The sequence below is a fragment of the Gavialis gangeticus genome, unplaced genomic scaffold (genome assembly GCF_001723915.1).
Source record: "Gavialis gangeticus isolate Ggan-Ray unplaced genomic scaffold, GavGan_comp1, whole genome shotgun sequence".
In the NCBI taxonomy this organism is placed as follows: Eukaryota; Metazoa; Chordata; order Crocodylia; family Gavialidae; genus Gavialis; species Gavialis gangeticus.
Window position 1 is genome coordinate 67803384 of NW_017729022.1, and position 14705 is coordinate 67818088.

Genomic DNA, 14705 nt, shown 5'->3' on the forward strand with positions numbered 1-14705 from the left:
ATGCCCTACATGCCCCTCGCACACAGCCACACACCCTCACAAACCCTACACCCTACAATACACCCCCACATACAAAATACAAGAGTAAGATTTTATTTTTGACCTATTACTCAGTCACCTCAATATACAGTACACAAACGCAAATCATGACAAAAAAATTTTGTAATAAAATTAGAATATGTTATAGTAGATATTTGACTTTTAGTATATTTAGTATATGATTTGTTTGTTTTTCCTGGTTCAGATGACAAGGCCCCCCCTCCCAAAAGGAATACTTCCAGGGGCAAGAGGAGGGACCTCTGGTGACAAAGATCAGGGCGTAGGGGTGGGATTTCGGGTCCCAAGATAGCAACTAGGAGGCGGAGTACCTGCCAAGGGGCAGGGCTACTCTTGCAGCCCTCGACAGCTCACCAAAACTCATTAAGTGACCCTCCAGCCAAAATAATTGCCTGCCCCTGATCTAGTTGTTTAAACCCTTGTTTTAGTTTGCTTTTTGTAGTGAAAGTGGCAACCTTTTGCATAGGCAACTTGTAGGGGGGGCAAATGCCCCCCCCCCCCAAGATTGACTGCCGGCTTCTGTGGGCAGTCGCTGTTCGTGCGCACCCCCACCCCCGCTGCTGGCTTCTGCAGACAGTTGCCACTCACCACTCGCAACCTCCTGCCCTCCCCCCTCCTGCCAATGCCGCTGCTGGCTTCTGCAGGCAGTCACCGCTTGCCACAACACCGATGCTACCACCCACAAATTGTGGCCCCCCCCCAGTCTCGGGATGTACCAGTCAATGGCCTTTTGCCACCTCCTCTCTCCCTGACATCTTCTATGTAGTTAATAAAGATGGTATTTACCTGCCCCTTCACATTATACCCTTATTGGTAATGTGTCCCAAATCAAAATGGACCAGCAGACAAAAAGCCCATCTCTCTGTTCTTGGATTCACTGCTCTTCTCCTAACTTGCACTGACACCCAGTTGTACCTTTCTGTCTGTTGGGGAGTCTGCAAGGAAAATAGTCTCACTTTAAAATTGCTCCATGAATGGGCTGGTAGGAACAAAGCAGAATTGTCTCCGTTAATCTGGGATACTAGATGGGCCTGCTGCCATTTACACGGTTAGTCTTAACAAGTAGGAATCAAGAAACTGCTACTGGCCTCAGGTCTTCAGGAGATGTGGTACAGTGTTCATCCTCTGCCATTCCCTGCCAGGCCAGTAAAGGGCTCTGTTTTCATTGTTTTTAATATAAACGATCACATTCCAGGAAACTTAAGCAAGTTCTGTCTATATCTGGAGATGGTTTTGCTATTACTGTGCATTATGTATTTTTTTTCTTTCTTTTTCTTTGGGGCAAAAGCATGAAAAAAGATATTTGTTCTTTAGAGGTTTTCAATTTATTACCCATAATCTGCTATTTATTATGTCAGTTACTTCCTCAGAACACAGTTAAATTGTCACAATGCTTTGTGACTTCATAGAACACTAAGCAGTAAGAATAGAAGAACTCTCAAGAAAGAGATTCTCTTTTTATGTCATCATCCCTAGTAGTCAAGAATGAAAGAAATAATGAAATGACAGATGAGCAGAATTGTTTTTAAAATACAAATGGGAATTCTCCCTGTTTTGTTTGCAACATGACAATTATGATTTCTTTTTTAACTCTCCTTTGTTGATGTAGAAACCGGGAAGAGCAGAATCTGGTAGCTTATCCACATGATGGAAAAATCTATTTTTGCACATCACGGGACATCCCTCCTGAACATGAGCTGCTTTTTTATTACAGCCGGGATTATGCTCGACAGATTGGTAAGAAAGAAGGCACACTTACTTGCCTTTGCTGAAAAAGTTTAGTTCAAAGTCCCTTTTTGTGGTGCTTCTGAACTGGGATTTTCTTTTGTTCTGTGTCACAACTTAGTGATGAGTGCCACAGTTTTCCTATAAATTACAATTAGTTGGGTGTAGATAACATAGTTATATTGTTCTATAATAAGCCTTTATTTTTTTTCTGATCATGATGAGAAGGTTTCAGTAGAAGATATATATCTTTTCAGTTATCTGTTGCTTAGGGCTTCTAATAGCAAAAAGCCGATAGCAAAATGTGTAAGAGTCTGAAGATCTGCCTGGTCATAAGAGATCCCACAGTAGTTTTCTTCACAGAAAAATTTCCACATAATAAATAATGATGTACTTTGCAGTCACAGTGCCTAGAGCTTTCAGTGAATGCTGTTATACAGACAGACAGTGGTATGGCACCAGATGTGATACAAGCTTTCCCTCATTCATCTCCATGCCCTAACTGAGAATCACATCTGTGCCCACACTGATTAGTAACAAGAAGGGATTTCTGGGTCTGCCTTGCAGTTTTGGTTTGGAGGACTCAAGCACAAAAGGAGACCTTAAACTGACTACCATTTGTTCTTTTAGATTTACAAGAATGTGGCTGCTGGCTATACTTTTGATTGATGATCATAGCAAGAGAGAAAATTCCAAAATTCTTATCCAGACTTTATTTAATCCTTATTGAGGCAAAACTCCCATTGAAATTAAGAATCAAGTAAGATCTGCTGGAATTTGACTCAATCCTTGTACTGTTACTGAATAGCACTATGTAGGGCATTTCCACCTGCGGATTGCACTTACTTTACAGAGGTGCGTAAGTATAAGTATTACCATTTACAGACAGGGAAGCAACAACACAAATTTGCCCAAGGTAGTCTAGCAAGTCAGTAACTGAATCAGTAATAAGATTTAGTATCCTAGACCTGTGATGAAATTGTTGCTTCAGCTGAAGTACAGTTAGTCCATCCTGGAATGCGAATTGAGCAATCCTGATGTTTCAAGAAAGTACAGGTACCATAGCACTGTAATGTGTTGATATCCTTGATTATGTGTAATATCAGAGGGGTAGAGGTAGGTGTATAGCCATGTTAAAATAAGTCAGTAAATATTTTGAGTGTCTGAAGGAATGGTGTGTCTAATAGAAGTGTTTTTGTGTTAAAGGTGTCCCTGAACATCCAGACGTGCATGTGTGTCACTGTGGAAAGGAATGCACTTCCTACACAGAGTTCAAGACCCATTTGAGCAGCCACATCCATAACCACCTCTCCAGCCAGGGACACAGCAGCAGTCATGGGACAAGCCACAGTAAGGAAAGGAAGTGGAAGTGTTCCATGTGCCCCCAAGCTTTCATCTCCCCTTCCAAACTTCATGTCCATTTCATGGGACACATGGGCATGAAGCCACACAAATGTGATTTCTGTAGCAAAGCTTTCAGTGATCCTAGCAACCTCCGGACTCACCTCAAGATACACACAGGTAAAGTAGATGAATTTTTAGATGATGTTTCAAAGAACATTTTATGAAATAAATTCATTGCTGGTAAAAGGTGCCAGATTATCAGTACTATTCCTGGACATAGGAATCCTTTGTCTGTTCATGGAAAAATGCCACTATAGACAGCAGCAGTGCAAACTTACTACAGCTGCTTCCTCTGTGTGCCTCAGCTTTAACCTGGAAGAACTGTCTATCTACTACTTATAGTACCTGAGTGCCTGACTAATTGAGGACCAAGAGATGAGAGTAATAGTCACCAAATCTATTTAGTTCATGACTTCATATGCTGAGACAGCTAATCTGGGTGCTAATTATGTCAGGGGTTCATGATGTGGACACCTATCTAGTAGGAACTACACTAAAACCAGCTACTCGTTTCCCTGTAAACTTCTGTATTGTTATTAGATGGCAACTGTTTTCTATCAGTGCGCATCATATTAAGTATGTTGTCTGAGGAGTCTGTCTTAAGGGTACACAGATAATTTATCCATCTGTCTCATTCCTCAGGCAGGAAGGTTAACACTAAACAGATTGTCAATATCGGTATGGCAGCAGTTGAGATCTAAGTTGATGTTTGAGACTGCAAGAACAAGGGAGAGTTACCATAAACCAAACTGAGTTAAACCTTGCAAAGGAAATTAAAATAGATAAAAAGAGGTTCTTCAGCCCATAAATGAAAAGAGAACTAGGTAAGAAATGGGACACCTGTTCCAGTGAGAGAGATGATCTATGTATAGCCCCAAAATAAATTGATATTTTTGTCTTAGTTTTCAGTAAAGAGGATGTTGATCACAGAGTCTGAGATGAAATCAAATGGAAAATACCTCATTTGACCTAGAAGAAAAACTCCAAAAGCTCAGTGCATTCAAGGCAAAAAGACTGGATAATCTCCATTCCAGCATTTGTTAAATTGTAGGTCCAGTAGCAAAGTGTGTTACAAATCCATCAATTGGGAGTAGTGTCATATGAGTGGAGAGTAGCAAATACAGTAAATATGTTTAATAGGTAGGGGGCAGAAATCTGAACAGATATAGGCAAGTTTGTCTGACTTCAGCAGTAAGGCTATAGAAGAAATTCTGAAGGAAAGAATAAATAAGATGCAGATCTAAATGGAAAGTGAGATAGAATGCAATATCAGTTTACTAAAGGTAGATTGTGCTAGACTAACCCAATATCTTTCGTTGATCAGGAAAAACTTATTTCATTGACAAAGTAAATATAGTAGAGTTACCCTATCTAGACTTCAGTAGGGTATTTGATATGGTGCCTGAAATGGGGGAGAGAGGAGGAGAACAGTGAGTTATTTTGAAAGGAGAAATACAAGGCTGGAGGGAGATTACTAGTAGAGTTCCTCAAAGAATAGTCTTGGCTCTGATCTCATTCTGTTTTATTAATGCCATTGGCACAAAAAAGTAGGAGTATGCTAACAGATTCCCCCCCTCCTTAAATTTATTTGATGGCACAAAATTTGGAGGCATTGTCTATACAGAAGAGGATCAGAATCTCATACATAAAAAACTGGTGGACTTTGAGGACTGGAGTGAAGAAAAATACAGTGACTTTTAAAGATGCAGAGTGCAGTGCAATCGACATTAAGACTAGTAATGAATGTCTCCTTTTTGAGTGATTGTCCATATGAATATCCTCATCATGGGTATGTATGTTCCATAGCACTTGATGTTAAAGATGTTTTTTATTGTGATACGTCCATGAGGGTGCCAATTCCCCTGGTGGTTCAGTCTTCCCTCAGTTAGAGGAAGGACTTTGGTATGTGCAACAAAATACTACTTTTTCCTGTGCACATATGTAATGATCATGCTGGACACTAGGCCTGTGCGAAGCGGCTAGTATTCACTTCGGATTCAGACAATTCGGGAGACGGTGATTTTGATTCAGTGATTCGAATCATTGTCCTGAATTGATTTGGACAAATCTGATTTGGAGATTCAGCCACCACCGAATCGGCTGAATCTCTGAATCAAACAGACCCCATCCCCCACCTGCTCTCCCAGCCCCATCAATGGCTGCCTCACCTGGTCCTAGCATTCTGGCGCTTAAAAAAAAATTAAAAAAAAATTAAAAACACCTCCTTCACTGACTGCTACCAGGTGCAGGGGGGGGCGGGGGGCGGGATCCCTGCTGCCCCCCCCACTGCCCCACTCTGCATAGTGGGCTCTGCCATGAGCCCCCATCTGCCGCCCGCTCTCCCAGCCCCCACCATGGCTGCCCCTCCCGGCCCCAGCATTGGTCCTTTAAAAACAAAAAAAAAAACCTCACACTCACCGGCTCCTGCTAGACAGGGGGTGATCCCTGCTGCACTCCACTTCCCTGCGCTGCGTGGGGGGCTCTGCCATGGGTTCCCAGAAGCCCTGAAGGCTGCTGCAGCAGCCAGTAAGTGCAGGCCTTTTTTTTCTTTTTCTGTTTTTTTTTCTTTTTTAAAGAACTGGGAGTTAGGGTGGGTGGAGCAGCTATCGACAGTCCTGGGAGAGTGAACGGGGGATGCAGGCTCATGGAAGAGCCCCCCACACAGTGCAGGGCAGTGGGAGGCAGTGGGGATTGACCCCCACCTGGCAGGAGCCGGTGAGTGCATGTCTTTTTTTTTAAAGAGCTGGGACGCTGGGGCCAGGCCATTGATGGAGGGCGCTCAGGGGGGCTGGGAGAGCAGGCAGGGGATGGGACCTCCTATGGTCCTGTCCCCCCTCCTCCACACCCCTATCCCCTACTTACCGGTATGGAGTCCAGGTCCAGCTCCGTGCAGCTGTAAGTGGGGACTGCCCGAATCTCCAAAGCTCTCTGACTCTTTTCTGAGTTGATTTGGAGAGCTTTGAATTGATTCGGACCTTTTTATTGGTCTCCTGATTTGATTTGGATTCAGAGATTCGGCCGCTGAATCGGGCCAAATCTCCTTCAAATTAAATCAGCACCTGAAGCTTTGCACAGCCCTACTGGACACCTCCTTATTAGGATGGGAGGCCCTTATGGGTGACTTCTAGGTGTAGGAGGTCTCGGTTCTGTAGGAGATGAAACTCCGTATTAAAGTGCTAGGGTTGAGAGTGATGTGGAGAACATGTTTTCTACACTACATAGATGGGTGTCATGTGCAGGTTCTAACAGACAACACCGCAGCAATATTCTATATCAATAAACAGGGTGGGGTGACGTCCTCCTCTTTATGCAGGGAGGTAGGTTGCATATGGCAGTGGTGCATATGTCACCAAATATACTTCTCAACGGTACACTTCATTGATACCTGGAAAATCAAAGAAAACTGAGCAAATCCATAGTCCTACACCATGAGTAAGAGGTCCAAGATTCTGTTCTCCAGTCAACATTTGCAGACTGGGGTTGGGTGAAGATGTCCAACACAAACAAGTCTGTCAGTGAGAAGTGCCAGTTCTGCTCCAGGAATTGTCCATGTCTGGACTGTACCCAATGCCTGTCTTATTCTGTGGTCAGGAATCCTCCCTTATGCCTTCATATCCATGCTTCTGATTTCACTGGCTGTTCCTCAGTGTGTGAGACAGGATGTGGCCTTTGAGAATCATTCTGGCTCCTGTACAGTTAAGATCTTGGTACCAGTGCCTTCTGCTGACATTAATGAGAGTCTAGGGTTCTTTCTTGGGGCCTAGACCATGTGATCCAGGACAGAAGGGAAGTACTTGATCCAGCTCTGACTACTTCCATTTCATAACCTGGGTGCTTGATGGCTCTTGGAAATAGTGGGACTTCTTAGCCCCAGTAAGGGACATCCTTTTGCACAGCAGAAAGGACTTGAGTAGACACTTTTCTGGCTAAGTGATTGAGATACTCAGGATGGTGCCAGGAAAGAAACCCCCCGTCTAGATATTCCTCTAGTTTGGCTATGCTGGAATATCTGCTAAATCTTAAATGTTGTAGACTAGTACATCAGCTCCATTCTCCAGCCAAAAGCAGACATACTTTACTTTCCCACAGTCCTGCAGTTCCTTAAATGAATGACCAAAGTTTTTCCTCTGGAAAGACAGCATGTCCCTCATTGGGGCACAAATTTGGTTCTCTCACCTCTGCTGAGTTCTCTCAGTATTTGAATCTACGGTAACACACTCCTTGCTCCACCTTTCTATGAAACCAGCTTTTCCAGTGGCCATTTTTGCAGTTAGGAGACTGGGTGAGACCAAGGTCCTTCATATACTGCCTTCTGAGCAGATAAAATATTTTTGAAGACTTACCCTAGTTGTTACCCAAGATGATTGCTGACTTCTGCCTGAGTCAGCAGATGTATTTGCTGGTATTCTTACTACAACCTCACTCCTCCAGGTCTGAGGTGTTGTTTCACACACTCGATGGGCAAGAAGTTTTGTCTTGTACTTGCATGGGATTAGGCTTTTCTAAAAGCCTCTGGCTATTGTTTCTTCCACCCAGAGACCCAAAGGGACACACATCAGCTGGGTATTAAACTGTCACAAGAACTCCAAGGCAGAAGCTTCTCTAGGCAGAGCACATTGCAGCAGAGCCTACAACTGATATCAGCAGGGAAGCTGCCACGTGCTCCATACAAACCTTCACCAAGAATTACACAATTGCAGTAGCCCCAGGGCAGATACTGCGTTTGATCCTTTGGCTGATGTTTACCTAGGGAACTCTGAGGCCCACCTTCAGGTATGTGATCACACACCATCCTTTATCCCTTCAGCCTGGAACGCAAGAAGGGGAGGATTGTGGTGTGCCTGTAGATACTGACAGGGCTGTAAGTCTTCTATGTCAAGTGCTGAGGTGCACATGTACCCATGATGAGAATGTGGACAAGACATCTTGAAGAACTCTGGTTACTGGTAAGTAACTTCCCGTTCCTCTGCAAGGTGAAAGTTCATTAGTTCAAAGCAGGAGGAGAAAGATCTGGATATGTTAATTGATCACAGGATAACTATCAACCACCAAAACAATGTGGCTGTTAAAAAGGCAGATGTGATTTTTAGAATGTACTGGGTAAAGTATGCCCAGAAAAAAGAGGGATATATTAACAATATTGTACAAAGTCATGGTAAGATTTTATCTAGAATCCTGGATGCAGTTCTCATCTCCAGTGGTAAGCATCATTATTCCCACTTTACAGACAGGAAAACTGAGTCACACAGAGAGGAAATGATTTCCCCAAAGTGATCTGATGAGCCAGTATGTCTTTCCAACCGAGCTGGAAGTGGTACCCAGATAATACCTCGGTGTTCAGTGCCCAATTCTTAACCTTGCATTTTAGCCTTGTGGTAAGTGCCAAAAGCTTCCTGACAGTGATCTTACCTAGAACATAGAGGATCTCCCATCTAGATGGGGTCCTAAGGTGTAGTAAATATTTGGTTACACAAACTGTTCGCTGGAATCACTTCACCTAACCTGGCACCTCCTATGGCACCTAAAACAATGGGGTCCCAATTCTTCATTGGCTCATAGGCACTACCATAAAAACTATATGAATATGAATAACAATTGCAGAGACCATGTGGATGAACACAGCAGGTGGGCTCACTGCTTCTCAACAAAGTTCTCAGCGCTGTACATGCACAACTGAGCTTGAGTGACAGATTTTGGTCTCCTGAATGGCTAGTCCAAACTGTTGTTTTAAGTAGGCCTCCTGGCTAAGTTTGAAAGAATGGAAGAAGTGAAAAGGTAAATGCTTCGCTGGGACCCTCTTTTAGGGAAAGATTTTCTACAAGTGATTAATGGGAGCCCTCATTGTCACTGTGTGTGTGTGTGTGTGTGTGTGTGTGCAATTCCAGGCCAGAAGAATTATCGCTGTGCTCTCTGTGACAAATCCTTCACTCAGAAGGCTCATCTGGAGTCCCACATGGTCATCCACACTGGAGAGAAAAACCTCAAGTGTGATTACTGTGACAAGCTGTTCATGCGGAGGCAGGACCTCAAGCAGCATGTGCTCACCCACACGCAGTAAGTGATCTTGGTTGTAGGGACTGACCACCTGAAATATTAGGACTGTGTGTGGAATAAACAACAGCCAAATAATGGTACAGAGACTTCTGTATCTGAAAACCCCCAGGAGTGTGGACTAAAGTAACTAGGTGAGACTAAATGGTGATCAGCTCTAAAAGGGCCGTGTTGTTGACATCTGTTGATGAAGTATTGTGGAAGGAAAACTATTCGGTAAACCTTCAGAGAATTTGCCAGGCTTCCTTTGCTTCCTAGAGAGGGCACCCAAGTTATCTTGGTTGTGTTGTGTAATAGCATTCTACAGTTATTACACTTTTATCAGTATAAGTGATCGGAAACCAGTCTATACCTGTAACAATAGAAGTTTGATGGACATAGACTGGTTTAAAAATGTTGGAACCCCGTCTAAGCTCCCCAGCCATCAAGGGCTTGTGTATTTTGTTTGGTACCAATCTAAACTACGCCACATACAGAGATCTGTGTAACTGGGATCAATTCTGCCACCTCCAGCTGTTTGAATGTCTGTACCTCGCCAAGCTGAAACCTGAGTTCTAGTGTGAGCATCTGGAATCAAGACAGAAATTACAGGCTCCCTGATAGTCTTACTCACCAGCGCCTCATCCCCATCTCTTGGTTTAGTTAGTCCCAGTCTCCACCCCTGCAAATTGGGCTCTTAAATTGGGGTGTAAGACTGCAAATTAGGAGCTCTGCAACTTGGATTCCTAATTTGCAGTCTTACACCCCAATTTAAGCTCCTTGGTCTAATCTTCCCCAGCCCTCCAACACAAGTGCGTTGCTCAACGCTCTCAGTCTCCACCTCAGGCTTCTTGTCTGATCTCAGTTTCCCATTCGCTTTCACAATTCTTGTCCAGCCAGTCCAGCTGTCTGTTTTCTTTCCTCCCCTCCCTGGTTCTGTCATCTAGCCTGTCTCCCTCTGCTTACAGCCCCACTTGACCTTCCTCCCAGTCTTCTTTTCCAAATCTAAGCTCTCTACCTGACCCTTCCTCTGGTCCTGCCTGAGAGATACTGGAGGGATGGGGAGGGTATTGATACTATAGGAGAGATACTTACCCTGCCCTTTGTTCTGGTGCCCAGCACCATAGTAGCTGGGAGCATCAGGTGCAGGGCAAGGAAATACCTGCTCAGCTCCTTTTGCACCTGACTGCAGCATTTTCAGTGCAGGAAGAATCTGAATGAAATAAAAATAATTACCTTCTAAATTTAAGTCTCTGTTGGGCTTTTGCAAACTGAGACATTTTCAGAGCGAATTTGTTTTTTTTCTTGGAGACCTGACACCAAAGTGGGTATGTCTACATGTGAATTTACACACTCCTAAACTTAATGCGCCTTGACCTAACGCGACTTTCTGGGCAGCCTGCCCTGGTCAGCACCCTGGACAGCCCCCAGAAGCCCTCTGCCGTGAATCCCGGCAGTGCAGAGCACTGGCGTAGCGGGTGGGAGCCTCCAGTCCCCCCGGATGCAATCACCTGAGCCCTGGCCCCGGCCCTAACCCTGTCCCCATATTCCTGCTGCCTCAGCTGAGCCTGCGGGGCCCCATCCTGCTGCAAAGAAAAAGAGGCAGCGCAGGGCCTCAGAGGCTTGGTTCCCGCCTGCTCAGTCACATAGCGTTAAGGTGCCTTCCAGTGTCTACATGTGCTTTAAAGCACCTTAACTATTGTACCTGAATTTGATACTTGCCTTATGCAGGTATTAAATTTAGGCATGATTAGCCTAAAATTGCCATTTTTAAGATGCATTAAGGGTGCACACGTGTAGACCCCTGTCCTTAATGCACCTTAAAAATGGCTAATGCACCTTAAATCACTGTGTGTAGATGCGTCCAGTAACATCCCCAGTTCAAATCCCTGCTCCAAAGCCATTTGATAAAGTAAACAGTTCTGGCTGAGGAGTTCTACCCTAGGATTGCGTTGACAGGGATTTTTGTTTGGGAAAGAGCTTTTTGACTCTACTAAATTAATTGCTAGCATGACAAGTGATCTACTGAGTTCTGTGAGGCATAGAATAGAGTATTTGTACAGATGCGATAGCTTGTAAATCCTGTACAAGGATCTTTCTGCCTAGTGCTGGACATGTGAAATCATTTCTGAATTATTCCCTGTAAAATGGAAAATGCCTTGAAACAGTGATTAAATATATAAAGAAAAAGTAAACCAGTTCCCAGATCGCCTGAACAGACCTGTCAGCAGCATCTGCTTTGCGTGATGAGTAATGTGTGACTTTTTTTTATCTTTTGCAGAGAACGGCAAATCAAGTGTCCTAAATGCGACAAGCTGTTCCTGAGGACAAATCACTTGAAGAAGCATCTCAACTCACATGAAGGAAAGAGGGACTATGTCTGTGAAAAGTGCTCCAAGGCTTACCTAACCAAATATCACCTCACTCGCCACCTAAAAATCTGTAAAGGTCCCACATCCAGTCTCTCTGCCCCAGAGGAGGAGGAAGAGGAGGATTCAGAGGAAGAAGAACTAATAGACTCTGTGAGGACTGAAGACTGTAGGATTAACCGCGGAGTGTATTCAACAAATGACTCGCTTTCTGGACACAAGTGAGGAAAGGGAGGGAAAACTGCTTGGATGTAAAATTTTGGGAGGAAAAGTTACTCCCCTCTCCCCAACTACCAAGTTAGCAAATGAATCTATTTCCCTGATATATTAATCTCTGTGGCCAAAACATTGAACTCTGATTGAGAATAGACGGTATGCTTATCTGTTGAGAGTGGATGGTACGCCTATCTATTGACAATGAACCATTTCTACTATGGAAATCTGCTTCAAGATCCTAAACATACACAGTGTGCACTCTGACTTCTGTGCTGACTGAAGCTCATACTCTGCTGGTACGCTGCCAGGAAGGAAGTCACCTTGCTTGATTCTTTGGGCAAAAGAATAGCTGACCAGCCAAGTGATTTGGTTATTGTGGGGATGTATGAGCCAACAGTCTTGAACTGCCAAAGCCATGAAAGTGTGGCAAGTGTTTAGAAAGGAAAAAAATGGTCATGTCACTCAAGCCACGTCCGCACCTTGCGCCACTGCTACTTGTCCTTAGGGAATGCCTGTGCCATGTACATTTTGGTGCATGGCAATTTACCCCAGGGGCAGTACGGGAAGCTGGGACAGCAGCCTTACCTGAGGTCCTGGGGCCTCCCAGGGCTGCAGCAATGGCAATTCTGCCACCTGGAGCCTGGCTGGTAGCTGCAGCACAGCTCTGGGTGGCCCCGCTCCACTTTTGAGTGGCGCGGGCTGCCCATGTGTGGACTGCTCTGTTTTTTTTTCTCTGCAGGTTTTTTTTGTTTGTTTGTTTTGGTTTGGTTTTTTTGTTTTGGTTTTTTTGACCCCTGGACATACAAGGGTCAAAAAAACCCGCAAGGAAAAAGGCAGCGCACTGCACACATGGGCAGTGCTTCCTTGCAGCGCAGAGAACACCTGAATGCAATATGTGGTGCTTACAAGATGTGCTTGCGGTGCTCCATACTGCCTGGCTGTGCTTGTCTGGATGCAGCCTCAGTGTGTATTTTTTTCACTTTTTAACTCAGTGGTTGGGTTTGTCTTCTCTCTCAGGCACAGATAGAGCATAGCACAGAGAATTCATGCTCAGGTTTCCTTCTGGAGCGGTGATTCTCAACTGAGGCTGTTGGTATTCTGGTTTGCCTTGAAATCCTGTCAAGGGTGACTTAGGGTGCCAGGCACTGTGTGCAGTTAGGTGTGCAAATGTGATTCACAAGATGAACCCAAGGATCTCAAATAGGAATCCATAATGTTAAAAGCATCATAACCTTTTGTGGTCTGTCTGAGTTCTTTGCAACAGAAGAATTGTTCTGTTAATTTTTCCATAGTTAAGAAATGAATCAGAAATGCCAGCTCTTAGTTTTCAGAGAGGTCTTGTCAAATGAGGTTGAGAACCACAGTCCTAAAGATACAAATTTAATGCTTTGGTTTAAAAAGAAAAACAAAAAGCAGTGAAATCGATGCTCATTGTGGACAAAACAATTACCTGACCACAGACAATGTGGAGGAAACCAAAAATTGGCTTTCAGAAAAACAGTATTTCCTCTTAGCTCCTGGTTAACTGGACAAGAGGGCTGGGAGTGATCCTAACACGTACCTGGTCTCAGTTTCATGGGATTGACTTGGCTTTTAGAGTGAACAAGAGACTCGCAAATGAGCGCGTAGTGTTTACAGTATGTATCAATACGCGTGGCTGTGCTGTGAACCTTGACCACGTGCGGTGGTGGTAGCAATGGGAGGGTTTGCTGCTAATGATATTTATGGAATGAAAATGTATTTCATTCAAATTTGTTTTCCTCTCGGGAAAAATTAAATATGACTGTTTTCTAACTGCTTTCTCCTAATTTCTAGTTTTCCTTTGTACTGTAATAATCATCAGGTTCAATCAATACAGGCATCCAATGAATGAAAACAACAACATGGAACCTGATTGTGGAGCAATAGAAAACCCTTGCAGATCTTTCACCTCTCATGAACTAGCTAGCTGCATGAGGCTCCTGCCTCAGCAGCCTGGGGCCAGGAACTAGGGGGAATGAATCCAAGGGCATTAAGGGGAATATCACCTCTGCTGCCAGTTCTGATTCCTTTTGCCTGTAGGCCAATATGGCTACAGCTTGTCTACAAGGGCAAGTGAAACAAAGCCCATCTTTGACTCTCTGTCTTGAGCCACGATGGCCAGGTCCACCTGCCTTGTGCCCATGCTGCCCCTTCTCTGTGCTCTCTGAGCTGGGCTCTGAGCAGCTGCTTTTGAGGAGTGGTCTCTACAGCAACGATCTTCTAGTCAGTTCCCAACAGGCCCATCTTCACACCCCTAACAACCACATTTTACACCACAACAACCACTTAGCCAAGAGAAAAAGGTCATTATCCATATGAACCAGGAAACTAGCAGAAAATGGGTAATAGCTTGTTGGGAGGGAGGAGGGGGGAGAGAGGGCAGGAGGCAGGGGCAGGGGAACAGCAGCTCTGCAGCATCAACGCTAACATGGCAGGACCCATCTGCTCCACTAACGTCCCCCTTGGGGACTTCGTAGCTGCTGATTCTGTGCCAAGTCTCACAGGGTGGGTTTGTGTCCTGCAGAAGCAGGTAGGTGCAGAGCAGGGGCGGCAGCCCTCGGCAGGTGGGCTACAGCATGGCACGTGAAGCCATTTTGCTCAGCCTGCCATGGCCTGGCTGGGCTCTGGGCAGCTGCTGCCAGCCACTGGGCTCAGGCTGCTCCCAGCAGGTAGCAGGGATGCTGCAGGCAGCCTGAGCTCCATGGCTGGCAGCAGCTGCCCAGAGCCGGGACTGGCTGCAGGGGGAGCGGCTGCCTCAGGAGAGGGGACTGCACTGTGTGTGGGCATTGGCAGTGCTGGAGGGAGTGGGGGCTAGGGCAAATTTTGGAGGTGGCCACAGCCCTGCAAGCCTGCCCGCACCCACATGCACACGGCCAGGCCACA

The 14705-nt window shown here is 45.0% G+C and overlaps 1 protein-coding gene and 1 long non-coding RNA gene across 2 annotated transcripts in view; both read left to right on the top strand.

Annotated features, from left to right (window-relative positions):
• Window positions 1-12065, top strand: part of PRDM4 (PR/SET domain 4) — a 49858-nt gene extending 37793 nt beyond the window's left edge. The window contains exons 8-11 of the mRNA XM_019515326.1: window positions 1667-1794; window positions 2989-3303; window positions 9072-9240; window positions 11498-12065. Coding sequence (XP_019370871.1) covers window positions 1667-1794; window positions 2989-3303; window positions 9072-9240; window positions 11498-11810 — 925 coding nt within the window. The 3' untranslated portion in view covers window positions 11811-12065. The remainder of the gene's footprint in view (window positions 1-1666; window positions 1795-2988; window positions 3304-9071; window positions 9241-11497) is intronic.
• On the top strand, window positions 6198-8946 carry LOC109296095. Its single transcript, XR_002096891.1, has 2 exons — window positions 6198-8476; window positions 8509-8946. It is a non-coding gene; the product is annotated as an uncharacterized LOC109296095 (long non-coding RNA).
• Window positions 12066-14705: the final 2640 nt, after the last annotated feature.